At 47.1% G+C, this 27,598-nt stretch overlaps 1 protein-coding gene across 1 annotated transcript in view; it reads left to right on the forward strand.

Annotated features, from left to right (window-relative positions):
- Nucleotides 1-27,598, forward strand: part of Ptprn2 (protein tyrosine phosphatase receptor type N2) — a 794,381-nt gene that overhangs the window by 372,433 nt on the left and 394,350 nt on the right. Inside the window, exon 10 of the mRNA XM_077795880.1 lies at nt 24,187-24,266. Coding sequence (XP_077652006.1) covers nt 24,187-24,266 — 80 coding nt within the window. The remainder of the gene's footprint in view (nt 1-24,186; nt 24,267-27,598) is intronic.

A 27,598-nucleotide genomic window follows, 5' to 3' on the forward strand; every position in this document is an offset into this window, starting at 1 on the left:
TATTCCAGCAGGCACTAAGAAAACAACCTTCTGAACAATTTAGTACATTATCTCAAGGTTTTTTACATTTGAAATAAGCCTTAATAGTGCTCATTACTCATTAGCTTCCAGGTGTGGGAGAACCATTGTAGTTACTGGCCTTGGAAATGATCAAACTTCAGGGATGCAGCCGTCTTCCACCTGCAGTGACCCTGGCAGCCCCAGATGGCCCGGGGGAGAGTCCGGGGAGTGTTCCAGACTCAAACTGCCACTGGGCACAGGGAGCAAGAGCTTGCGAGACTGTGCCTCCAGGTCAGGTCTGGATTTGGGCTTTCACAGTGGAGTCCCGCTCCCTGGGCTGGGTGCGTGGGGGGGGGAAGAGCCGGCTGCCGCTGCTCCTTGCTGTTCCATGACCAGCTTGCGCACGCGGCAGCCGCCACACTGATTCACACACCCTCCAGTAATGAAAAGTATTCAGTAATAGCCTTTTGCTGCAACTTTTTTCCTGATAATCCTTCCTCCTCTGAACTTTCTTCTTTCTGACTAGAGTTCCTGGGCTTCCATCAACATATGCCCTAACTGCTCTTGGTTCCACTGGGGTGCCTCCTTTCCTTAGTAATTTACTTCTCACCCCTTCCATATTCTCATCACAAAGACAATACAACATTTCAAAACAAAACAAGACACAAACATACTGTATCAATCTTCTCCATTTTCTCAAAATGGCCATTTTTCCTCTCGCCCTATCTGTCTAGGGATGAGCAGATTTGCTCCCGTCCTATCTACGGACGGGCAGCTTTTTCTCATCAACTTACCCCCGAGTGTCCTGGGGCTCCCCGTACGGGCCACCATCTGGTTCAGTCCGGCTGCAGCAAAATAACTGGGGGGTGACGAGGAACTTGTGTACATTGATACAGCAGGAGTGGGAGCCGTTTATTGTGGGACAGGAGGGGTATATATACATTCCACACAGCTTCTCTTAATTAACATAAACTAAATACAGCAGTCAACCAATAAGGAATCTCCACACTTAATGGCTTGCTGGTGGCACCTCACAAACCACTCCCCCTGGCAAAATGCCAGGCGCCATCCTGATTTGTTTACAAACCCTAACATGTGTGTACCTGTTGTTATGTTGAAATAACAACTCCTAGATGAGCTGGACTAAGTAGAACCTCTGTGGACAGGACTTCATGGTGCTCTGGGTTTGGACAATGGCTTTAAATAGCAGGAACCAGAAGCCGCCATCAGGGTCCGCTTGCCTGCCCTACTCTCAGCAGAGCTGCAGGTCTGCATGTGGAGCACAGTCAGTGCCTTCTCACCCCTGAGACTCGAGTGTTGTGTGATGGCCCAAAGAAGACCTTGAGACACAACCATGCAGAAGACTCATAGCAGTATGCTGATGTTATGAAGGCAGAATGGAGATGTGTGTTTAAATTACTTTAAAGATAAGTGTAAGAAAATAGATTTCTAAATTGTCCTGGTTGAGCAGGCTCTTATGCCAACACTGGCTGCTGAGGGTTGGCTGGTATGTCTCACAAGCCACAAGTGATGGTGTGAGGATATTCTGGAAAATATGCAAGATATTAATGTTAAAACCCTGGAAGTTACTTCTGTTTCTTGTTAGCATGTTTCATGAAATTAAAAAAAAAGAATGAGCAACTATCTATATGTAATGAAGGGTCAGGTAGACCACTGAATGGCAAAGACCTTGGAGCAACTGGATTAACATTTAAAACAGAGGTAACTACAGCTGGAATTACAGTGGTGACACTATTTTTTTTTATCTGTCTGAGCATGTATGGTTTGATTAAATAGGTAAGTTTTAAATTGGGGCATTGTGCATAATCCCAGGGACACAGCTTTTCCTGTTGGTCCTGCATGGGACTCAGCTCACCCAGGTAGTGCACCGTTTATCCCACCAGCATCTGTGTAAGAAGCCACATGAAGTGTATTGCAAGTGTGGCACACCCACAGGGATCCTGAGAGGCCCTTCTTTTACTAGGGTAGGGAGTGTTTGTGGTTAGGTTTGAGGGTTCCTCCTTTTGATATTTTTTCTGTGTCAAGAGTGGTAACTTCTCACAGAAGCAAGTTGATGGCTCCAGGGACCATGACTTGGCAGTGACACAAATGCTCTCACATCAAAGGTACCCACCATGGGACATGCCAGACTTCCTCACTACCTCCTGAGTGACCTCTCCTGGCTATCAACAGATCCATCATGAGATCCAAATCCCAAAGTCACAGGGTGAGGGAAGGGAAGATGACCCACCTGCTTGGATCAGCCAAGCCATTCCAGGTGGAGAGGAGCTGGTCTCCTGCACAGAGCAGTTCAGCCTGCAGGAGTTAGTGAACCTGCACAAGGTCTCCTGCACCTGAGAGTAGATGCTGCAGAATTCAGAGGGTGTGGGCTGGCCTAGGCCCTCAGGGCAGCAGCCAAGAGCTGCAGATCAGAGGGAATCCTGCATGCACCAGGTGTCCTGTTCAGCCACCCCAACACCCTCCAAGGCATGTCTTATCATCCCTATTTCACAGGTGAGATAATGTGACATGCCTCACCCAGCAGAAAAGCAGCAGTTTCACATGTGAAATGTCGATGCCCATGTTCTCAATGTTAAATCATAAAATGTGTAGTGTATATGGAAATGCATTAACACTGATGGTAGGAAATAGTCCATTCTCTATGTTTTGGTCAGCTTTTTCGCTGCTGTAACTAAAAGACCCAATCAGAACAATTGTAGAGGAGGAAAAGTTTATTTGGAGACTCACGGTTTCAGGGGTCTCAGTCCATGGACAGCTGGCTCCAATCCTCAGGGCTCAAGATCAGGCAGAACAACATGGTGGAAGAGTGTGGCAGAGCAAAGTGGCTCCCAATGATGATCAGGAAGCAGAGAGAGGGAGACTGAACTCACCAGATACGGAATACATACCCAGAGGCACCTCCTTCAGCCATGCCTTACCTGCCTTCAGTTACCACCCAGTTAATTCCATCGGGGGGTTAATTTACTGATTGGATCAAGACTCTCACGGCCCAATGATTTATCCTCTAAATCTTCTTGCATTGTTTCAGACATGAGCTTTTGGGGAAGAGCTCACATCCACACAGTAACATTCTCTTTCATGGGCTTATATTTACCGTCTGTGTTAATTCCTCTGGACTTCTACAGCCCTCCCTGGACATACGTGGACAGGTGTACACAGAGCAGGGAAAACATGGGTTGGTGGCCCTCACACTCTCCGCTGAGACTGAACGAAGCAACAGTCTTCTTTTCCAGCTCTTGCTGTGAACAGGGTCCTTCTCACGGTCTCTTCAGTGCCATCTCTTTCACATGTTTTCTTAGAAATATTGGCACACTGCAAGGAATCAAATACATGCTCCAAAGTAATTTGGCAAGGCAGAGGGGGTGCAGAGGGGGTGCAGAGGGTGCACTACTGAACAAATCTGGCAAGCAAGCACGCTTGGGTGACAGTCCCCCTGTTTTATGCCTAACACAGCTCTGTCCCCTGCTCTGATAGGAGGAGTCTGAGGTTATAATCTATGCAAGTGGCTGATTTTAAAATTGGGGAGGACAAATAATTAAAATGGCTACATCCCAATTAAGGTTAAGTACTATATTCTGAGCATGGACCACTGAACTTTCTATTTCTCACAAGACCCACCCTTTTTCTCTTTATACATTTTGGTCTCATTTTATTTTTGTTCTTGCCCATTTGATATTGGCATTGCCATCCTGGCCATAGTACCTTTTTTTTAAGAATAGAAACTCCTCATTTTTTGGGTGAGGGGTACTGAGGATTGAACCCAGGGGTGCATAACCACTAAGCCACATCCCTAGTCCTTTTTGTATTTTACTTAGAGACAGGGTCTTGCTGAGTTGCTGAGGGCCTTACTAAGTTGCCAAAGCTGCCTTTGAACTTGCAGTCCTCCTGCCTCAGCCTCCTGAGCCACTAGGATTAGAGGTGTGTGCCACCGCGCCTCACCATGGTGAATTTTGAGTTTGATACCACCCATGGCAATGAGTTGTCCCCTTTATAGTGGTTCACGTAGGCACCTGGTGATCAGGAACACCGGTAAGATCCTTTTCAGGTTGGGTGGAGCTTACCTTCTCCCACTGCCAGGCTGGAAGCAATGACTTGTCAACTCCAGAAGGGAATCTGAGCATCAGCTCATAACATCATACCAGCAAAAACCAAAATGAAAAATAAAAATAAAGCAAAAAAGAAGTAGGGGTAGGCCTTAAACTGGCTCAGAACGTACCTGTGACTCTGACAGAGCTCTGTGTGATGTTTATCAGGCACTCTTGAATAAAGACACTTCCTTCGTAACCTCCAGTTTTACTTTTGGGAAGACTGACACAGCGTATATCCCAAGTGACAATTAATAAAACCATGTCTTGTCTTGTGAATGTCCATTTATGGCTGTGTTTGGTCATACTCTTCTGCCAGGTGTTGAAGACCAAGTGGTCTAAATCGACCTCTTTCTATCTACTGTGAGAACCCCTGAGATTTGTCAGGGACCACTCTTGGGAACCTGTGAGAAGCCTCTCGGCTCCTTTAGCTTTTCCTAGCCCAGTTGTGCCATCTGCCAAGGTGGGAAGGGTCTTTCTTCCCAGTTGCATTGTACACAGGCCGTTGTGGAGCCTGACCCGTCCCTTATCACTGTCACGGTGCCATCCACTGAGGGTGCTCCCTACTGTCAGTTGCACCAGAGGTCCCTGTGGGCCTTTTCACTGTGCCAGGCTAGTGACACCCATGGAGGAGCCCTCTCCGTCTTCCCTTCAGGTTCCTTGAAGACGCCTTTGTAAGAGCTGCCAAAACACAGGTTGACTCTTGTTTCTATTCCTCCCAGGAATTAACACCAAAGAGGCTCTATCTACTGGTCAGCTCCTTGTGAGGGGTTTATGTCAGTCTCCCCGCCCGCCCCACCCCCGTCTGTTGACAATTTCTATGTCCAGGGAACTCTTTTCAGTGAAGGTCACATTGACCATAAAGAGACTTCAGGGACTTCTCTCTACAGAAGCCATAATGGCCAAGACACCGACGACGGCGTACACTGGGAGTCCAGGAAGCCCTTCTATTTTAGCTCTGTGGGAAACCAGGAGGGTTCCACCCAGAAGTGGCTCCCAAATGGGACATCCTGTCAGATCTTAAAAGTGGAGCCATTTCATCTCCAGGTTATAATCTAACAACTAGAACCCACTGATACGTCCTTTGTGACTGGGAGCTTTCACCCCTGAAAAAGATAGGTCAATCGTCAAGCACCGAGGGACGGGCCCCCAGGAAGGTCTTCCAAATGTAAAGGCCGCCTCAGGGGGTTGAAATTTCATTCACTCCTTGTCCCAGAGCTTCAGGAAAATGAACTTCATTTGGTAGACCAAATGAAGGTCGTAAAAAAATTCAGACTCAAGGACTAAAAGGGCAGGGTCAATTAGAACCTCCTGGGCCAACCCCGCAGCCTAGGTACCCTCCCAGTGCCTGTGCAACATGAGTTTCAACCATTAGCCCCAACACTTTTATTTTATTTTTTTTTCAGTTTATTTTTTCGTTGTAGATGGACGTAATATATTTTATTTTTATGTGGTACTGAGGATCGAACCCAGTGCCTCGCATTGTGAGTCAAGTCTCCCCATGAGCTATAGCCCCAGCCCCCCAACCCTTTTTAAAATATCTGTTTAGCATAGACTCTGATCGGTGCCTTTATCGGAAGCCATAGGTCCGCAGACTAGTGCACCCAAGTGGAAAAAACCTCCGGCAGGTTTCCCCTGGCCTCGTGGGAGCACCATCTCCTCAAGCCCCACAAAGCTCACTCCTTTCTTTTTCTGTCCTCTGCCACCATCAGGGTTTCATTCTTTGAACTTGTGAGACAGGGACCCAGAAAGAAATCAGTGAGGCCTAAGCCCACGTGTACCCACCCACAGCACAGGAAATGCACTGCGCTGCATTCCCACACTCAGGTTTACTCCCAGGAGCAAAAGGGCTTACAAGGTGGGAAGAGGCAAGGTCACCTTTGCCCATTTCTCTGGGATTATTCTTCCAGCCAGGGGCTGGTGTCCCTGACCATAGTGAGATAGTTTGTGACTTCCTGGGACCCCCAGGCTGAGAAATGGTGCTGGGACTGCCAGTACTGGGTTGAATGGATTGAAATCTTTTTTTTTTCTTTTACCAATTTATAAAAACATTTAATAGACCCATATGTACACTTAGGTTACCTGTGAAAACCCAGGTATTAAAGTCTAATTAACACTTTAAGCCAGTTATTCCTGCCAGAGAAAACTTAGAGCAATGGACATTGCACTTTAAACATTTTATAAACCAACACTCTGATTGTCTGGCATCCTTTGAAAGCAATGGACATTGTACTTTAAACCAATACTCTGATTGTCTGGCACATAGAAATATCTGTGGGTTGGTGACTCCCAAGGCATCCTTTCTCTTACAAACTTAGATGGACCCTTTTTATTAACATTTTTATTTAATTTACACGAATGGAGAGGCCTTTGGATATATCCCTTAAATTTATAAGTACTCATTTATCTATAAGCCAATTCTTTTTTATTTATTTTTAAAATTTTATTCTAATTTATTCTATATGACAGCAGAATGCATTGCAATTCATATACACACATAGAGCCCAATTTTTTCGTACCTCTGGTTGTATACAAAGCATATTCACACCATTCATGTCTTCATACATGGACTTAGGGTAGTGATGTCCATCTCATTCCACAATCTCTCCTACCCCCATAACCCCTTCCTTCCCCTCCCACCCCTTTGCCCTATCTAGAGTTCATCAAATATTCCCATGATTTTTTTGCATCTATTGAGATGATCATATGGTTCTTATCTTTAAGTCTATTTATGTGGTGAATCACATTTATTGATTTCTGTATGTTGAATCAAACTTGTATCCCGGGGATGAACCCCACTTGATTGGGGTGCACTATCTTTGTGATATGTGTTTTTAATTTGATTTGCAAGAATTTTATTGGGAATATTTGCATCTATGGTCATTAGAGATATTAGTCTGATGTTTTCTTTCTTTGATGTGTCTTTGTCTGGTTTTGGAATCAGGGTGATGTTGGCCTCATAGAATGAGTTTGGAAGTGCTGCCTTTTTTTCTGTTTCATGAATTAATTTGAAGAGTATTTGTATTAGTTCTTCTTTAAAGGTCTTGTAGAACTCAGCTGTGTGTCCATCTGGTCCTGGGCTTTTCTTGGTTGGTAGGCTTCTGATGTGTCCTCTGTTTAATCACTTGAAATGGATCTGTTTAAATTTTATATGTCATCCATATTCAATTTGAGCAAATCACATGACTTTAGAAATTTGCCAATGCCTTTGATATTTTATATTGTATTACAAGTCTTCAAAATAATTTCTAATTATCTTCTGTATTTCTGTAGTGTCTGTTGTGATATTTCCTTTTTCATCATGTGTGTTAGTGATTTGAGTTTCCTCTCTCCTTCTCTTCATTAGCATGGCTAAGGGTTTGTCGATTTTATTTATTTTCTCAAAGAACCAACTTTTTGTTTTCTCAATTTTTTCAGTAGTTTCTTTTGTTTCAATTTCATTGACTTGAGCTCTGATTTTAATTATTTCCTGTCTTCTACTGCTTTTGGTGTTGATTTGCTGTTATTTTTCTAGGGCTTTGAGATGTAACATTAAGTCATTTATTTGTTGACTTTTTCTTCTTTCAAGGAGTGAACTCCATGCAGTGAACCTCCTCTTAGTACTGCCTTCATAGTTCCCAGAGATTTCGATATATTGTATCAGTGTTCTCATTCACCTCTAAGAATATTTTAAATCTCCTCCCTGATGTCTTTTGCAACCCATGTTCATTCAGTAGCATATTATTCAGTCTCCAGGTGTTGGAGTAGCTTTTGTTTTTTTATTTTATCATTGATTTCTAATTAAATTCCATTATGATCTGATAGAATACAGGGTAGTATCTCTAGGTTTTTGTATTTGCTAAGAGTTGCTTTGTTGCCACAGTCTGGCTGGGCACAAATCACGAACCACTCAAGCAGGAACAAACTTTATTTCCAAACTCCACCAGCACACTCCCCGGGAACTCTCTCGAAAGCTACCCACGCGGCTCCTCCAGGAACACACCACACCCCAACCGGAACTCTCACCACCATAACTTCACCAATCAACGCGAACTCTTCAGGAATCCCCGCGAGAGCTCAACCGGAACTCAATGGGAACTACGTGAGAACTCAAAAGTCATCATCTTAATGGCTCGCTGGCGTCACCTCTCAACCACTACTTCTGGCAAAAATGCCATGAGTCATCTCAACTCGGCTGTGGCTCTCAGCATCTCCCCCTTCTGTTTAATTAAACAACAAGCATGTGGCTTAGGGACCGTGCCTGTTAGGTTGTCCAATACAACATATGGTCCTTACCCGTCTTCGGATGAGCTGACCTCAGGGCGTCAGCCTCCTGTCTTAGGTTGGTACCATTGTAATTGGATCTTACCTGTCACTGACTACAGGTCCAGCATACAGCCACACCTGTGGATAGGCCTATGCACCAGTGGGGGGGTGAGGTTCTTTGCCTCACCTCTGTTGGCCCCCAAAATGGCCTTGGTGCCAGTGGGGGGGTGAGGTTCTTTACCTCACCTCTGTTGGCTCCCAAATTTGGCCTTGGAGACAGTGGGGGTGTGAGGTTCTTTGCCTCACCTCTGTTGGCCCCCAAATTTTAGACCATCACTAGCAGAAGGGAGGAGGATGCAAAATGCCACAACACCAAACCAAATGACAGCTCTTTTTGGAAAAATTGTACCACCGATGACACCATCTGCAAAGATACGCCAGCACTACCACAATTCACTGCACCAACAGATAGTTCACAATGCATACAAGTGATACATAGTCCAGGCAAGTTCTGCAAGCAGTTCAAAGCAGAGGAATCCATCAATATGTCCATTTCCTCCCAAAGTAAATCGACTCCTTGATTGAGCATCACTTGTTGAGTTATTATTCATTGATGCATCAGTTTATACAGTTTGTTCTGATAACTATGGAAGAAGCTATAGTTTGGTTTTATCTTTGTCTTCACTGGCACTGGGATGAAGATAGGAATTCTGGCAATGATGGCTAAAAAAAAATTATGTAACATTCCAACAGGTACTAAGAAAACAATTTTCTGAACAATTTACAAATATCCTGAACAGAATTATTGAATATAATGAAAAGGAAAGGTGAAAGTAAAAAAACAGATCTGTTAACCTCCTTTTTGTTTACATATTAAAACAATCCTCAATAGCTGTTTGCCCAATTTAAATTAAACATTTAAATCACGTGAATAAAAAAAATTTGGATCCGTTTTTTCATGAGCGCTCCTCATATATGATATATGACATACACACATACAGACACACAACACAAAATACAAGTGTGCACATATAACACAATACATACAACACATAACATAATAGTAAAGGCCTTGTGGCTTTTCACAGGTGAAATCTCCATTGCAATGTTTAAAAACTTCACAGTCAAAAAATAGAACTGATCAGAAAAACATTAACCTAGGTCTGTATGAGCTCAAAAAATAAAATAGAACTTCATGATGTGGGAAAACGCAATAATAAAAGAGATATTGAAAAAAAGCATCCTGGTTACCACCTGGGTTTGACTCTTTTTTGGATATCCCATCCTTTTTCCTGTAACTTGCATAATGGGTCTGAAAGTATTCCCACAAGCAAGCCCCAAGGTTTTTTACATTTGAAATAGGCCTTAATGGTGTTCATTATTTTTAGCCTCCAGGTGTGGAAGAATCACTGTCACAGATGTAAGGATAGCCAAGCTGGAGCTCTGGATATCAGCTGTTATGGATTTGAGCCAAATCATCTTCTTTTTGGTCTGTAGAAATCGCTTTGGTTAGTCTCTCTGGAATCCAAATTGGCTGCTGTTCTCCCTGTGGAAACACACAAACAGACCCCCAACTCCAGACAATCACTGAGTCAGCACCTTTCCATTGTCCTGTTAGAATATACTTCCAAAGTACCTTGGGCTTATGTACATTTTTTGGATCCATAAGCCTTTCTGCAGCACTAAGCCCTGATGAATCCAAATTTAAAATTTTAGAGTAAAAAGGGTTATTTTAAGTTTATCTTTGGGGAATATATACCCCTTTCCAATTCCCTCTTTTTGTTTTAATAAGTACATTTTAATAGTTTTATGAGCTCTTTCAACTATGCCTTGTCCCTGTGGATTGTATGGGATTACTGTTATATGAGTAATGCCAAATGATGATCAAAATTGTTTAAAAGAGGTAGAAGTATAACCAGGGGCATTATCTGTATTTAACTGATTTGGAACGCCCACAGTGGAAAAATTTTGTAAGCAATGAGCTATAATATCTTTAGTTTTTTTCTCCGGCATGAAGGGAGCCCATCAAAAATCCGGAAGAAGTATCAACTGTAACATGCAAATATTTTAATTTTCCAAATTCTGGCAAATATGTGACGTCCATCTGCCAAATATGGTTAGGTATCAGTCCTCTAGAATTCACTCCAAGTTTAACTTGTGGAAAAAGGGTCACACAATTTTGACATTGTTTTATTATTTGTCTAGCTTGTTCCTTTGTTATTTTAAAACACTTTTGTAAAGTATTGGCATTGACATGGGACCTTTTATGAAAATTTGTAGCTTCTTCTAGTGTAGAGAAAATATGTATGTCATGTGTAGTTTTATCTGCTAACCTGTGTGTGCCCTGATATGTCCTATAAAGAATGGATCTTTTCTGTTCCAGATTAGACTTTGTATAGTGGAAAATAAAGAGAAAACAGTAGAGGAAGGGGAAATCCTACCAGCATCTTCAAGGGATACTATAGCATTAACTTTATACTGACCATCAGAAAATAAATTAAATACAGAATCTTTAAACATCACAAAAGCTTGTAATACTGCGTTAAGCTCTACCTTTTGAGCTGATTGTTTGGGTACTAAAAATGTAAAAGTTTGATCAGGGGTAACTATTGCTGCTGTACCATTATTTGACCCATCAGGGAATATATTTGGAGCATTCATGATAGGTGTTTTTCTTGTAATTTTTGGAAAAACTACAGGATGCGAAGACCAAAAAGACAACAAAGGATTAGATGGTAAGTGGTTATCAAATGAAACATTAGATTTACACATGATTATTTCCCAAGTATTTAACTCATTAGCTAACTCATCAATTTGATCCATAGTATATGGAGTAATAATTTTATTGGGAGAAATCCCAAACACTCCCTTTGCTGCTTTTATTCCTTTGAGTATTAATTGTCCTACAGCTTCAGGATACCTACTAAGAATAGTGTTAGGTGAATAATATAAATGTATCCACAATAATGGACCTTCTTGCCAAAATACTCCTGTAGGAATAATTTTTGTTGGTAGTACAATAAATAATAAAGGCAAACTTATATCAATTCTATCCAAATGCATATTTTCCGTATATGTTTCAATGATTTTTAGTGCTTTTCTTGCTTCAGGCATTAACATGTGGGGAAATTTGGATCTGATGGACCTTTTAGGATATCAAATAAAGGTCCCAACTCTCCTGTTGGTATGCCTAGTTAAGGCCTTATCCAATTTATGTCTCCTAATAACTTTTGAAATTGGTCTACTCGTATTTGAATTTTTGGTGGATGGACCATGGTTGAGGATAATAGAACTCCTAAATAATTAATTGGAAAATTTAATTGAACTTTATCTATTGCTATCTCTAGATTATAATTTTAATTAGTTTGTAAGTGTGGCATAACATTCTAGCAATGTGTTTTTAGTTTTGTGTGCTAATAATACATCATCCATATAGTGAAATATTTGTAGTTCAGGATTTTGATTTCTAAGTGGCTGGATTGCTTTGTTAACATAGATTTGACACATAGTTGGGCTGTTAGCCATCCCTTGAGGGAGTACTTTCCATTCATATCTCTGATCGGGACCTTCATGATTCAGTGTTGGGATAGTAAATGCAAAGTGTGGACTATCCTCGGAATGAATTGGAATTGAAAAAAGAACAATCTTTAATATCTATAGCTAAAACATGCCAGGTTTTTGGCAAAGCAGACAATTGAGGAATCCCCAATTGAGCAGGTCCCATAATAACCATCTCATTATTAATGGCTCTTAAATCTTGCAATAATCTCCATTTACCAGATTTTTTTTTAATGACAAAAATGGGAATATTATGGGGCGATATGGAAGGTTGTATATGTCCCTCCGCTATTTGTTGTTTGACCAGGTCATGGGCTGCTTGTATCTTTTCTTTAGTCAGGGGCCACTGAGGAATCCATACTGGTCTTTATGATTTCCAAGTAATTTTTATTGTCTCAGTGACCCCTTCTGAAAACCCAATCTATGTCTATCTATTTCTTGATCTATTTGAGTTGGTGCTGCTATACCTTGTTCTTGTTCTCCTAATCTTTTTTCCTTCCTAAAACCTTGTCTAGCCCTAATAGTGGGCGCATTTGGATTGATGTTATTTGTTAATGTCAAACCTAATTGATCTAGGACATCTCGTCCCATAAATTTATAGGAAGATGGTCCAATACATATGGCTGTATAGTTCCTTCACATCCTTCAGGATCCTTCCAATCTAATACCATTGCACTTCTGTGGGGATTAGTCGCCACTCCTAGGCCTCGAAGCGTTTGAGTGGCTTGTTGTAATGGCCAATGTTTCTGCCATTCTTGATGAGAGATGATGCTAAGGTCTGCACCTGTGTCCAGCAGCCCATTAAATTCATGTCCTTTAATATTTAGTTTTAGCATTGGGCAAGAATCTAAATTTAAAGACAGCATAGCCCAATCTACACCTGTGGAGCCTAATCCCCTGGAACCTCTTTCTATAACTGGAAAATTTATCATGCAGGGTGGGTATTATTAATAACTGTGCTATTCTTTCTCCTGGTGAAATTACTGATATACCCCTTGGAGAACTGGCTATAATTTTTATTTCACCTTCATAATCAGGTTCAATTACCCCAGGACTTATCGTAAGTCCTTTTAGAGTAGAAGAACTGCATCCTAATAATGAGCCTACTGTTCCTTGGGGAAGAGGTCCTTTCACCCCTGTGGGAATGATTTGAACTTCCATCTCTGGATTTAGTACTGCTCTGGCAGAGGCGCAGATGTCCAACCCTGTGCTCCCTCTGGTTTGTCTGATGAGAGATCTAAGGGACAATGTGTCCTGGGCACTACCCTGATGGTGTTGCTGGGTTCCTCCAGTGCCCCATATATTTGTGGTCATGGCCCCCAGAGCATTGGGCCCCCTTGTCCATTTTTTGACAATGGAGCCCTATGCTTTTCTCCACGATATCGTTGGTAAACACCTGGTCCTTGTCCATTTTTTGATAACGGAGTACCCTCTATGGTGGTTTGAGAACGGCATTCATTAGCCCAATGTCTCCCTCTACGGCATCGTGGGCAAATACCCGGTATTCTACTCCTTTGATACCTAGTTTTGTTAAACCCTCCTCCTATGGGGCAACTCCTTTTAAAATGTCCTGTTTGTTCACAATTGTAGCATGTTTTCAGCCTGGCACCTAAAGCCTGTTGTACTGTAGCTGCCAAGACTTGCCCTTGTTCATTAATGTCTCTACATAATTTAATATATGTGTTCAAATCTCCATGTTTCCATGGTCTAATGGCCTCCTTACACCATCTGTTTGCTTGCTCAAAGGCTAGCTGTTTAATTAATGGCATTGCTTGTTCTGTGTCCCCAAAAACTCTGGTAGCTGTTTGAATTAGCCTATCTACAAATTCAGTGTAAGGTTCATTACCTCCTTGTATTATCTTAGATAATTGACCTTGTAAATCTCCATGTCCTTGTAAAGTCTTCCATGCCCTAAGTGCATCTGCAGCAATTTCTGTATATATAGCAGGATCATATGCAATTTGTTGCTGCTGATCCTCATAAGGTCCTTTTCCTAACAACATATCTAGATTTCTCAGAGGATACCCAGCTGCTGCATTTTGCCTAGCTGTCTCCATGCAAAATTCCTCATTGGCAACCTTCCATAACAAATATTGCCCTCCATTTAGACAGCTTTACACGTGCTAGCCCAGTCTGCTGACGTCATGTCCAAGTTGTTAATGGATTTGACCATGCTTACAGTGAAGGGTGCTTGGGGACCATAGGTTGTTACAGCCTCTTTTAACTGCTTCACTGTTTTGAAATCTAAAGCATGGTGAATCTGCTGCCCTCCTGCCTTCTCAAGTACAGGGCATGCTAATCTTTGAGGTCCTGTCTCAGGATCCCATCTATCAACTACGGGGGTTGGGGGCCCCATAGCATATGTTGTCTCATAGTATATGGAGCTGTTGGTTGGACACTTACGTCCTCTGGTGATAGAAAGGTGTTAGTAGCACCCTCTTGTTATAACATTTTCCCTGGTAGTTCTTCCTCCTTTAAATTTTCTTCCTCTCTCTGACTAGCTTGAGAGACCTTCTCTTTTACTTGATCTAAAATGTCTTTCTCCATGGTCTGAACCTCTAACAATTTACTTAACACTCTTTTGGTTTGTTTTTTACTAATTTCTAATCTACTATAAAGATAACACAAGCCAACAAGATAACACAAAACAAAACTGAAACAGAATGAAACAAAAACAGGACAAAAAATCGTTGTATCAGTTTTCCAATTTTCTGGACATGTGTATTTGTGGTCCATCTCTATCTCTTCCTCAGGGGTGAACAACTTCAAACCTTGAGCCAACCATTTTTCCCAGTTTGCCTGAGAAAGTTCTAGGGATAGGCAACTTGAAACAAAAATAAAACAAATCAAAAAAAGAACACATTGTTTTTAAAAAAAAATTGTCACCCATTCTGTCGCCTTCCCTCAGGGGTGAGCAATTTCACTTACCTCCGAGCTTCAGGTGTTCCCCGCACGGGCCTCCAGTTGCCACAGTCTGGCTAGGCACAAACCACGAACCACTCAAGCAGGAACAAACTTTATTTCCAAACTCCACCAGCACACTCCCTGGGAACTTTCTCGAACGCTACCCACGCGGCTCCTCCAGGAACACACCACACCCCATCCGGAACTCTCACCACCATAACTTCACCAACCAACGTGAACTCTTCAGGAATTCCTGCAAGAGCTCAACTAGAACTCAACAGGAACTCCGTGAGAACTCAAAAGTCATCATCTTAATGGCTCGCTGGCGTCACCTCTCAACCACTACTTCTGGCAAAAATGCCATGTGTCATCCTGACTCGGCTGTGGCTCTCAACACTTTGTGGCATAATTTATGGTCTATTTTAGAGAAGGATCCATGTGCTGCTAAGAAGAACATGTATTCACTCATTGATGGATGAAATATTATTTATATGTCAGTTAAGTCCAACTTATTGATTCTATTATTGAGTCCTATAGTTTTTTTATTCAGCTTTCATTTGGACGGTCTTTGCAGTGGTAAAAGAGGTGTGTTAAAGTCACCCAGAATTACTGTGTGTGGCCTATTTGACTCTTGAACTTGAGTTTGTTTGATGAATGTAAATGCTCCATTGTTTGGGACATATAAATTTATAAGTGTTATGTCTTGTTGATGAATAGTTCCCTTAAGCAGTATGAAATATCCTCTTTATCCCATTGATTAACTTTGGCTTGAAGTCTACTTTATTTGATATGAGGATGGAAACCCCTGTTTGCTTCTGCAGTCCATGTGAGTGGTATGATTTTCCCCAACCTTTCACCTTGAGTCTCTTGGAGGCAGCATATTGTTGAGTCTTTTTTAATCCAATCTGCCAGTCTCTGTATTTTGATTGGTGAGTTTAGGCCATAAGCATTCAGGTTGTTATTGAGACATGATTTGTATTCCCAGCCATTTTTACTTATTTTCAGTATTTAACTTGACTTGGTTTCTCCTTTGATTAGTTTTTCCTTTAGTGTAATACCTCCCTTTGCTGATTTTCATTATTGCTTTTAATTCCTCTTCATGCAATATTTAGCTGAGGATGTTCTGTAGTACAAGCTTTCAAGTAGTAAATTCTTTTAACTTTTGTTTATCATGGAAGGTTTTTATTTCACCATCAAATCTAAAGCTTAATTTTCTTGGATATAAGATTCTTGGTTGGCATCCACTGTCTTTTAGAGCTTGATATTTGCTGTTCTAGGATCTTCTAGTTACAGGGTCTGGGTTTAATAATCTGCACATGTTCTAACTGGTTTCCCCCATATGTAATCTGGTTCCTTTTGCTTGTGGCTTTTAATATTCTCTCCTTATCCCCTATGTTGGGCATTTTCTTTATCATGTGCCTTGGTGTGGTTCTGTTGTGATTTTGTACATTTGGCGTCCTGTGAGCCTCTTGAATTTGGCTTTCCAATTCATTCTCCATGTTTGGAAAGTTTCTGACATTATTTCATTGAATAGGTTGCTCATTCCTTTGGTGTGGACCTCTATGCCTCCTCTAGCCCAGGGACTCTTAAATCTGGTCTTTTTAGGCTTTCCCATATTTCTTGAACGTTCTGCTCGTGGTTTCTTACCATTTTCACTGTGTGGTCTAAGTTCTTTTCAAGATTGTGTATTTTGTCGTCATTGTCTAAGGTCCTGTCTTCCAAGAGGTCTATCTGTTGGTGATGCTTTCATTAAACTTTTAATTTAGTTTCTTTCTTTCATTTCAAGGATTTCTATTGGGTTTTTTTTAAGAACCTCTATCTCCCTGTTAATCTTTTATTTCCTGTATTTGCTTATGTAGCTCTTCGACAAAATGATCTTTTCCTGCCTGTATCTGCTTTCTTATATCGTCCTTTAATTCGCAGAACATTTAATTGTGTACATCCTGAACTCCTTCTCTGTAATTTCTCCTGCTGTGCTGGCCATGGATTCTAATAATGTGGCGTCTTGATTTGTTTGGGGCACTTTCTCCCCTTGTCTTTTCCTGTTGCATGTGTGTCTCCCCCTCTAGCGCTGTGGATCTGAGGTGTTACTGTTTTTACACTCTAGGCTCACAGTGCCCCTGCAGGGATCCAGTACCTCTCCTTTGAGGGGAAGGACAATGTTAACAGACCCCAGTATAAACAGGGTACACCCTAAAATCAAATGTTTGCTTTTAAGACCTTTACAGTGTGGTCACAATGTATAGAAATTATGAATACAGTTATTACCTACAATACACTCAGTAGGTTTGTAAAAGGGTTTACAGTTTCTGATGGTGGACTAAGAACTGGGGGTGAGGAGTAGGATGATATGCTGAGGAGGCAGGAGGTGAGGATATAGAGTTGTTGTATCTTAGGAGTGTGAAAGAGAAATCTAAAGGGGAAGATTAGCAGCAGGAGAAGTGAGAGGAAGTAATTTTGGGTAGACAAGTGGGAAGACAGTAGAGTACATAAAACAAACACACACATACTAAGAAAAAATTAAAAATGTTAAAGTGGTAGAAATGGGTGGAAAAAGTAATACACAACACAACTGTGATATGCTATTCAGAAGTCGCAGTCCTCAAAATCCTGATTCATGCAGAGGACTTGGTTGCACATATGTTGGGGAGGTGAGGCAGGAGAATAGAGAGGGAGGGGGAAATGCTGAAGGAAGAAGCAGGGCCTGTTCTGTTGGGGATCAGAATCTTTCCTGCATCCCTTCCCATCCAGTAGGTGGGGTCGCCTGTGGTTAGCTGGGGTCTCTGCCCTCAGGATGGTGAAGGTAAGGAGGGTGTCACTGTGCCAGGTGAGCGGCTGCTGGGGAGACAGGGGAGTTAGAAACTGGGTACCTGGCCAGCTGGGTTCCAAACTGGGAGTTGCCCCCACTGAAGATGGTGGTGAAGGAGATCCAAGATGGTGGAGCCTGCTTTCAGTGGTGGGGTGTCGGGTCGGGTGGGTAGCTGGACAATGGTGTTGGATGATGATGATGAAATCTGTGGTGTGCAGTGCATGGCTGTCAGCTGACTTCAGAGCCTGTGTGAAGTTCTCAGGCGCAGGTAGGACATTGCGCCTGGGGACCATCTCTGCTGGTGTAGAGTCCCAAGATGGCGGCAACTGGGGGATTCCCATGTTGGTAGATGGAGGTCCACCTGGGAGTGACGGCTGGAATTCCTACGCGTGGGAAGCTGCCGGTGTCCTGCGTGGGAACGGTGATTTCTGCTCGGGTTGATGGCCGAAAGTTCTCCATGAGTGCTGATGGTCCCCCTCATGGTCCTGCATGGCGAGTAGTTGGGAGACGTACTCTGACACTGAGGCTGGAATCCTGGACGGGCCCAGTGACTGAGAGTCCTGTGTGGGAGCAGGAATATCCTCAGAGAGAAGCAGTGTTCTCACTACTTGAGTCCCATGTCATGGAGTGACATGGAATGCTGCTTCCCTCTGGCCTGACATCTTGGATATCCTATCTATAAGCCAATTTCATTACTATGTACAAAATATACAAAAGAATATATACAGATATGACATGCAATACACAGATATGCACAGGTATACTTGAAACAGATAGGAAACAGATATTTGGTAGCTCTTTACCAGATATTAAATCTCTACAGACAATAGACAAAAGAACTATCAAATTTAAACCTTTAAAAATGAAAACAGAGCCTTTCATAGATTTTTTGGGTCCTTTTTCCCTCAGAGATATCAGGTTTCCTTCTGTACTCCAAGCCACCATAGCAAAGCAGTAGGAAGTGTCTCTGAGCAGGAGTCCCCACAACCCCTTAGGCAATACCAGGATTGTTAGAAATACCAGGTGCCTCAAGGGATCAAACTCATGCTTGGAAGAAGCTCAACAGGGCAAACTTGACTTCTGCAAAAGTCTGTGCACAGAGTATGGCAAGCAGGCACACTTGGGCCAGCAGTCTGCTTCTTTTATCCCCAACACAGCACTGTCCTCTGCTCTGATAGGAGAAGCTTAGGGTTACATTCTACTCAATTGGTTAATTTTAAATTGGGGAGGGCAAAGGGAAGGACTGTAGTTAACATGGCTACAATTTGGTACCATTTCAATATTTGAAAATGTGCCACTGGACTTTCTATTTTCAGTTTCATGCATTTTGCTGGTGATTTTCCTGTTCAAAATGGCCCTAGGCAAAGTGCCCAGGCAACTTCTGCATTTCAAGTGCCACGAGGCTGTGACAAGCCTTTTGGAGAAAACATATGTCAGATGTGTTTTCTCACCTCACTGAGTTCCAGGGCTTGGCCCGGTTCAGCATGAACAGCTCAATGGCCGTGATCCAGCTGTCTGAGTAGAAACCTACATAAAACAAGGCTGCATGTCGCCCAGATGACGGGGAAATCCCACGGCTGTGCTGGTGGGAACGTGGCCATGTCCCAAGGTCAGTGACTCTGTCAGTACTCACTGCCCCCACAGAGCTTGGCCACCGGGGTAGTGAGAAGGGACTGCAGTGTTTTCAGTGATCATTAGGGGAACCCGAATGAAAATCTGGAAGTGCAGCAATGGGACCCGCAGCTGTCCTCAGTAGACCTCGACAAGGGTCCTGCTCTCCATGTCTGCTCAGTGACCTCTCCCTTCTGGGGACTCTGGTTCTTTGCATTACGTAGCTCCTTCACTTTGTAGAATTGGAGTCTCTTGTGCTCTATCAGTAACAACTTTCTCTAACTCGTTTCCCCTGTGAGCTCTGGTATTAGGTGCCGGACCTTCTTCTCAGAGGCTTCACGAGGCTCAGATGTCTCTGTCATACTATTTCCTGAGGAGTCCAGCTTATGGAGATGCACTTTCTCCCATTTCCCCCAGTTTTATGAAGAACTAGAAAGTAAGTGACACGGTGAAGACAAGTAGGCTGCCTGGCGCTGGGCAGGGTGGTCGCCGGTGCTCAGTCTTCACTCTTGTCACTGTCCCCATCCTGCAGCAGAAGCTCAGTTGAGGCCATAATGGATGTCAAGGCACATGCGTCCTGGGAGGAGAGGCCTGACACTCATGCAGCTTGGTGGGCGCAGCTCTGCAGGCTCCAGGGTGCCCATGCACTTGGCACCTCTAAGCTGGGTGTCCGTTCAGACTGGGCCTTTTTCTGGGTGCCAGGATCAGGCAGCAGTGTGTGCAGATGGTGAGGGAAGGGCTGTGCCACAGCACAGATGTGTTTTGCACGTGAAGTGGCTCATGGGATTAAGGTCCAAGGTCCCCAAGGTCTGCTGGCTGTGCCCATCAGCATTCCTTTTCAGGTCTGTGCCAAGACACAGCCCGGACCTGCCTAGGGGGTGCAAGGAGAAAAGCAGTGACATTTTTGCTGATGACTGAGCTCCAGGTGGGGAGAGGCGAGCCTGGTCCCAAGAAGGCCCTGGGCTGGATGCTCTTCCAGGAGGATGCATGGGCATGCGTGTGCACATCCTGTGGTAGCAGGACTGGCCCTGAGAGCAAGCAAAGCTCTGGGGCTTTCTTGTGAGTCCCACGGCCCCTCAGAAGCCCTGACAGGACATGGGAAGGTAGGCTGTCACGAGAAGGAAGCCGAGCTCAGCACAAACCACACTCTGCACCAGCACCTGAGACCAGAAGTGCTGCTGACAGCCAGAGGTGGGGCGACTCTCAACTGACCAGCCCAGGGCCAGCAGAGCAGCCACCTTTCTTGGGACACTGTCTTAGGTTGCTTGACTCAACTCCAATGCAGAGGGGCCCTGGAGAAGACGATCTTTGCCCTTGAAGTGGGATGAGACTAAGAGTGGAACCAGGGAGATGAGCAGAGTGTCACATGCAGTGGATTCTCCCTCCACCTGCTCCGTTCACCAGCTGTATCTGGACCAAGAAGTCGTGAGGGTCTCAAACCGCAGCCCTCCTGACACTCCTGGGAGCCAAGGCAGCACAGGGAGGAGCCTAGAGCATGCTTCTCAGTGGCAGGGTTGCCCCCCAGGGGACACTTGGTGCCTGGGACACCACACCCTTGATCCCGAGAGGTCCGTAGCCCCCTGGCCAGCTGTACTCTGTGAGCACACGTGCAGGGCCTGCCCAGTGCTGAGGCTGCACAGACGGGACCTGCCCGGGGAAAGTCTGTGGCGTTTCCTAAGGAGTCAGGATGGGTGTTGGAGTGAGGACCCACAGAGAAAGCCAGCCGGGCCTCCCAGTTCTGCGCCAAGTGGCCTGACGTCTTAGATGTCAAGGGGTGCCCAGGATCCAGGGATCCCTCCACCTCCACCCCAGCTCCCTCACCAGGCAGAGGTCAGGGCAGGAGTGGGGAAGTATCCCCTGCACAGATGGAAAGCAGCATGGCCTGTGTCCGGCAGCAGCTCTGGCAGGGAGGAGGAAGGGCGGCCCCGGAGGCCCTGTGCAGGCCGAGCCCTCACGGCCCCTGCCCACAGGAGGGCGGGTGGCAGTGGGGCTGGCAGGGTCCAGGTGGCTTCCCTTCTGGGCCCTGCAGAGCTCCTGCGCTGTCCTCTGTCACCCGAGCATTTCCGTCTCTGCAGCGTTTCCTCTTTTCTGTTCAGAAGTTGCTCAGCCCATGTGAGACCCCCCTCCCAGTGCACTGGTGGAGCCACCGCCTGCGAGGTGGTCTCTGCCCCAGCCCTGGGATGATGGTGGGTGTCGGCCCGAGGAAGGCCCAGTCCTATCCCTCTCCTCTCTCAGCAAGTCACAGGGAGGTGTCAGGATTCCCTGGGGTCCCAGCACACATGCCCGCCAGCAGGGCCCCGCGGGCAGCTTGTCTGAAGAGCAGGGGCTTCTGGGTGCAGAGGGTGTGGGTTTACCAGGTCTTGAGACGGCAGATGCTGGCGAAGGGATGAGGAGGTCTTAAGAGCCCATTCCAGAGCCAGGGCTGATGGCGCTGGGACATGATGCCCCCACCTGTGAAGCTCCTAGGTCAGGAGCAGGGGCTTTGCAACATCCCCCCATAATGACTGCTGGTGGCAGACTGCTGCAGCCTCTAGCAATAGCCAGAGCGAAGCTCAGGGCCCTGGGCAGGTGGGCCCACAGCAGTCCCTGCCCCTGCTGTCTCCCTTCTCCCCCAGCATGGGACTCGAGCGGCTTCTCCTCACTATCAGGAAATACCTCTCAGCCACCTGTCCCTAATAGGCCTAGTGTCAGCGCCCAAAAGGCACATGTAGCCCACCGCTGGGCTATAGGCCATGCCGCCTTCTAGGAGCCTCACTGAACGCTTCAGAGGCTCGCTCTGAGGTGAGGTCAGTGCCTGCTGCCTCTCTCGGTGCCTGGTCCTCAGTACACCCAGGTGTAGCGCCCAGCAGGCCTGGATGTGGGGTGGCCAGCCTGGTGAGGCAGGGCCTTTGAGCTGTTTCTCTTCTGGAGAGTGAGGAGGTATGCCCTGGGCAGCAGCTGGAGACCGCAGCTCTTGTCCCTAGAAAGGGGCTGTTTTTCCACCTCCTGAGAAGCCCTGTAGCGTGTGGAGGGTGTTCTGCGAGGGATCAAGTACAGCCCACCAGTGTCTCATGTGACGGGAGAGTGGCCTGCAGTTTGGGCTGATTTTTCACTAGCAAGAGGATAACTTGAGTCGCCTGGCCACAGGCCCCTGGAGGCTAGGGGCAGGTGCAGCCTAGGGCTGGGGCTTCTCAGGTCTCGAGGTTGCTTCTGCACTGAGCTGATGGACTCTGTCTAATTAGTGGTTTGGGGAGCCAGGAGAGGCCCCGTGAGCTCCAGGCTTCCCCAGATCACCTGTTGGAGTCCCCTGCAGCTGATGCAGGGTCTCTCAAAGGCTGTGGGTTGTGGCAGCTGCTCCAGGATAGAACAGAGGTGACCTCAAAGAGAGCTACCTCAGTGCTCAGAACCAGCTTTGAATTCAGAGGCTAAAGGCAGAGAGAAAGAAGAGACAATGGCAGTGGAGTGCTCAAGCCGTAGGCCGGTGTGAGAGGCAGGGTGTGCCTTGGGTCCAACGCCCTCCCTGTGGGGATTGCCACAAACTTCCTCTGCTGACCGCTGCGGCCTGCGTGTTTTCCGTGGCAGCCTGCTGGTGGTGACCATCTCTAGGGTGGGTTTGCCCAGGGGCCACTGGAGTGCTCATCATCAGACCCTCACTTCCCATGGCCCTGATCAAGGGGCTTTCCTGGTCTTTCTTTCCCCCTGAAATCAGGCGTCTCCATAAAGGGAGTCTTAAACACTCTCAGGTGATTTTGTCATCCGTTGGAGCACAGAGGTCTGACAAATGCCACTCCTGACCTCAGGAGGCCTTTAGTTGTGCCTAGAACCTTATGGAGGGTTGTGGGAGGTTCTCATGGTGAGCAGCACTTTGTCCTGATAAGAGAAGTCACTCAAATGTCTTGAGTCAGTCGGGACCAATGTGTCGTCAGCTACCGTGTGGCCCTGGGAGGAACCACTGCACGGCTCTGGACAAGCCGGTTGTCCGCCAGGGAAGTGGAGAACACTCTAAAATAGCTCACTCATGTTCGGCTTCAGTTCTGGATTTCTGGCACTCACTTGACTTGCTGGAAGGTTTTGGGAGAAGGGAGAATCCACTCCTTCAGGGCACTCCTGGCGGGAGGGAGGGAGGTTAGAACTGAGCAATGTGGGAACAGACAGAGGGCAGCTCTCCCAGCTAGGCGGAGAAGGTCACTGGCTGGAGAGCTGTCGAATGGGAACACTGGCTCTGGCCTGTGGACAGGGAGGGCACCGTGTTCCCTCACACCCAGCAATGGAGCTGACGCAGGAGCAAGGAGACAGGCCTGGTGAGCGTCAGCGTAGGTGCAGCTTCCAGGGAGGCTCCCGGATCCTGCAGGCAGGAAAGGTGGACACTGGGGTTACTCAGCTCTGCCTCTCGGGGGTTTGGGCTTGGGGTAGAATGGCAGCAGTGGGGACCAAGGGAGGGAGGCCCGAAGGTGTCCCCAGGAGTCTTGCAGCACCTGGAGCCCTGGATATTTCTGGCATAAGTGCCCGAAGGGTGGAAGCAGACCTGCTCTTCAGGGAAGGCACTCATTCAGGCAGATCTGACTGAGCTCAGTAGGACATCCCTGTGGAGTCCAGCAGCGACGTCGGGGTAGTCATCACCTGCCTCACCAGTGAGGGCTGCTGCCTGCCCAGGGCTTGCACCCTGAGCAAGCTGGCTAGGAGCCGGGTCTGCAGTCCCCTGGAGGAGAGCAGAGCTTAGAGTAAGGTGGGGTTCCCTAGTGAGTGGGCCTTCGGGTGGACGCCTGTTTTGTGGTAAGAGCACATTCCAGGCAGCATGTGCTTTATTCGGGAGATGACGGGGAATGGAAACAGTCTCAGCATCAAGGAGAACTCGGTGCCAGAGGCATGAGAAGCACACGGCTGGAGCTGTTCTCAGCACGTCGGGGGTTCTGGGTGGCTGCCAATGAGCACTGTGGACCAGTAATGCCTGCTTTCTTAAATGTTTTCTTCCAGCGTCCTGGGACCAGCAGTGACTTTCAAAGTGAGCACCAATGTCCAGAATGTGACAACTGCAGATGTCGTGAAGGCCACAGGTAAGACTATTCACACACTCGGGTGTGTGCACGCACCCACTCCAATTGAGGTGGAGAGGGCAGGCAGTGCAGGGCAGCAGTGCATGGGCTTGTGCCACAGAGTCTGAGGCTAACAGGGTCAGGGTGGATCCAGGGCTAGTGCCACCTGCCTCATTGCTCAGGCTTCAGGATGGGTGGACTTGGCTTCTGGCAGGAGAGAGGGACCTCGGTGTGACATTTGAGAGACCTGGAAACGTGAGGGTCGGTGTGCGCCGCAGCCCAGTGTGAACAGAGACAGGACCCGGCATGAGCTTTCTGAGCTGTGCCAGCTGCAAACTGGCTCTGCGTCTCCCCATCGCTGCGAGCACAGGCCTGGGCTGGGCTCTGGAGGTTGAGTGAACACAGGGGACAACTGGGCAGGCTCTTGTCAGGACCTCACGTTTCTGGGCATTTCCGAGACCTCTTTCCCTTGGGTGGCCTTGGCCGTGGGACTGGTGTTTGTTGTTGGGGGAGAATGGGGCACTTCTCTGCCAGCACCTGGAGGGATAGTGCGGGTAGGTTCATGGACTCTGTGCTGTCCCAAGTCCTTTCCTCAGCTGGGCCGGCTCTCATAGAGGATGCCCGGGGTCTCTCTGGAGGGGAGGGTGCAGGATAGGGCGTCTGGAGGTGGAACGTGCACTCTAGCAGCCAGGCCACTGCCCTGTCCCAGGCGAGCAGACCTGTGTGCCCCAGGTGTCCCTCAGTGCATGGGCTGCTTTCTGAGACTGCTCAATGTGAAATGCAGTGAGAGTGGAGCCTGCTCAGAGCCTGGGCCTTCCATCCCAGACCTGGCTGCGGGCTGTCCTGTCCAGCTGTGGCTGGCAAGGCGTGTGGAGCTGCTCTGCCCTGCCCAAGGGAGGAAACTGCTGGTCTCTTCTGCTCCGTGGCTGTTGGTTGGCTCACAGGATGTCTTTGTGCCTTTAGTAACTCCCCATGCTGACAGGGACGATCTGGGAGGCCCCAGTGAGTTTTGATCAGAAGGGTCCTGTGCTCCGTGGCCCTGGACTGCAAACATCTGGCAGATTTGAGGTCTGTGAGAGCTGGCTCCCGCCTGTTGCACACCTATCTGTGTTGTGCGGCATCTGGAGCTGGGCCCTCAGGACTCTGTCCCTCAGCTGCAGTCCATCCCATTCCAAGAAGCAGTCCGTCTGAACCTGGATCTGCAGGGCGGGGGCCGTCATGGCCGGCAGGCTGGAATGCAGTGCCTCTTCACTCCCCAAAGCCGTGACAATATGTGAGCAGACAGTGGCCCTTTATTCTCTCCTTGCTCTCTCAGGGCAATGAAGTTGGTTATTTGAAGTCCGGTTTCTTGGTCATTCCAAGAGCATCTTCAGTCGACAGCCTCCAAGTGCTGACATTTGCTGACTCGCTCCGTACGTTTGCCCTGAGTTGTGACTGTGACAACCGTAATGTGTCTTACTTGTGGTGTCCGTGCAAAATGTCAACAGACTTGCAGGATTTTAAAATGAGCTCATTCCTATTTTGAATACTGAGATGCGCTTGAAGCTCTACGAGGAAAGCGCTCTAAAAAATGACCTGAGGCCTTGAGGACATGGTGGCCTTGAGGTTCAGATGCCCGTGGGGGGGAGCGCCTGGCGTCTGCTCAGGGAAGGTGGGTGCCAGCTCACTAAGTGGCAGTCCCACGTGGAAGGCGACGGGGAGGAGTCTGGGCCCCAGGGGGTTCCCTGGGGTCTCCTAGGGGAGGTGGAGTCCCTCAGTGCATTGCAGGCTGCCTGCTGTCTGCCGGGTGGGCCTGCTCTGGACAGAAGGCATCGTCTGTGGTCAAACTTGGTGCATCCTTCTGAAGATCCAGGGACTGCGCTTGGTCCCCGAGGGGCTTCACGGCAGGATGGCCTGGGTGTCTTTTGTTATTAATGAAGAGAGACTCTAGCCCTGGTGGTAGATTTTAAAGGGCGTTTGTTTAGCTAATTGTACACAAACTGATGCAGAACTTAATGAACAGGCACTTTAGTAGAGACACCACGTGTCATCTATGCTTGGTGAGTGCAGTGGCCTTCGCCATTCCTCCTGGTCCCAGGTGATACTTCTCCAGGAATTCTGCCTAATAAACAAACTTGGGTATGAACATAAGGAATCAAGGATGTTAATAAGCAGGACTTTGAGGGGGAGCTCCTGGGCTGCAGAATACACATGGAAGGCTAGCGGTCACTTGTGCCCCTGTGGCCAGTCATTCAGTCCCACTGGCCAGACAGAAGCGCCTTTTCTTACTCAACTTTACTGGGAGTTTATTCTCAAATAGCTTACTTCTCAACAATAACTCATTATTTCTTTAAAGAAAATGTAGTCAACCATCTTTTAGAACAAGTTTTTGCTTTGGTGGCCCCATGGCGACCTGGTGGTTCCCCCGTGCATCCCTCCTGTCCTGGAGGCCCATGGTGACCTTAGGTCTCCCCTGTGCATCCCTCCTGTCCTGCAGGCCCCGGGGTGACCTGTGGGTTCCTGTGACTTGCTGCCAACAACCGCCTTCCAGCCCTGCTCCGTCTCCTCCAGAGCAGTGTCCGGCCTCTGTGGGCGTGGCCCTTCTGCGCTGAAGAGGCTGTGCTTGGCACTTGGCCTCTCTGTGGTGATTCTGACTCATTTTCTGACCAGCCCGAGCTGCCTGTGCCCAGGGTCTGTCCTTCCCTCTGTTCTCATTGCAGTCCGACTGCTCCTCGGAGGAAGCTCCGTGACCTGTGTGTGCAGACACCCTGTCGTGTCAGGTAGCAGACATCTTGTTCACAAAGCTCTTCCTACCCCAGGGCAACTTGCATCTCCTACCTCTTCCTGCCGAGCACCCCCATGAAGCTGGATGGTGGCTCAGCAGTCTCCCAGTGTGGACTTGCTCTTCCTGTTTGTGGTGTGTACTGTGTCACCAATGGAGAGAGGCGCCTGCTCTCGAACCCCACGTGAGGGCTGACCTGCGGGCCTGGTGGGGACCCGTCAAGTCTGTGTTCAATGGAGTGCTCCTGCTGACCTGCGGGCTTGGTGTGGAAGCCCATGTGCTGATCATGGACATGCGTGGACACCCTCTGTACAGCAGGCCCTTCTGCACTGCACGCTTGTGCACAGCTGCTGACCCCAGTGAGCCTTGTGCTTCCCAACTCCGACCCCCTCAGGACCTTCCCTGGACACAGCAGTGAGCCAGCCCTGAGGCCACACAAACTGGCCTTGCCTCCAGAAACCCCATCCTGGAGGGGCAGGACCAGCCAGAGGGCTCAGGCAGAGTTGGACCAGGGTGGGCAGTGTGGGGTTTTAGTCCTTGTTCCCCCGCGACCTGCAGGAGAGATGGGGAGAACACGCCCCGGCCAGGACGA

Source organism: Urocitellus parryii, chromosome 3, assembly GCF_045843805.1.
Source record: "Urocitellus parryii isolate mUroPar1 chromosome 3, mUroPar1.hap1, whole genome shotgun sequence".
NCBI lineage: Eukaryota > Metazoa > Chordata > Mammalia > Rodentia > Sciuridae > Urocitellus > Urocitellus parryii.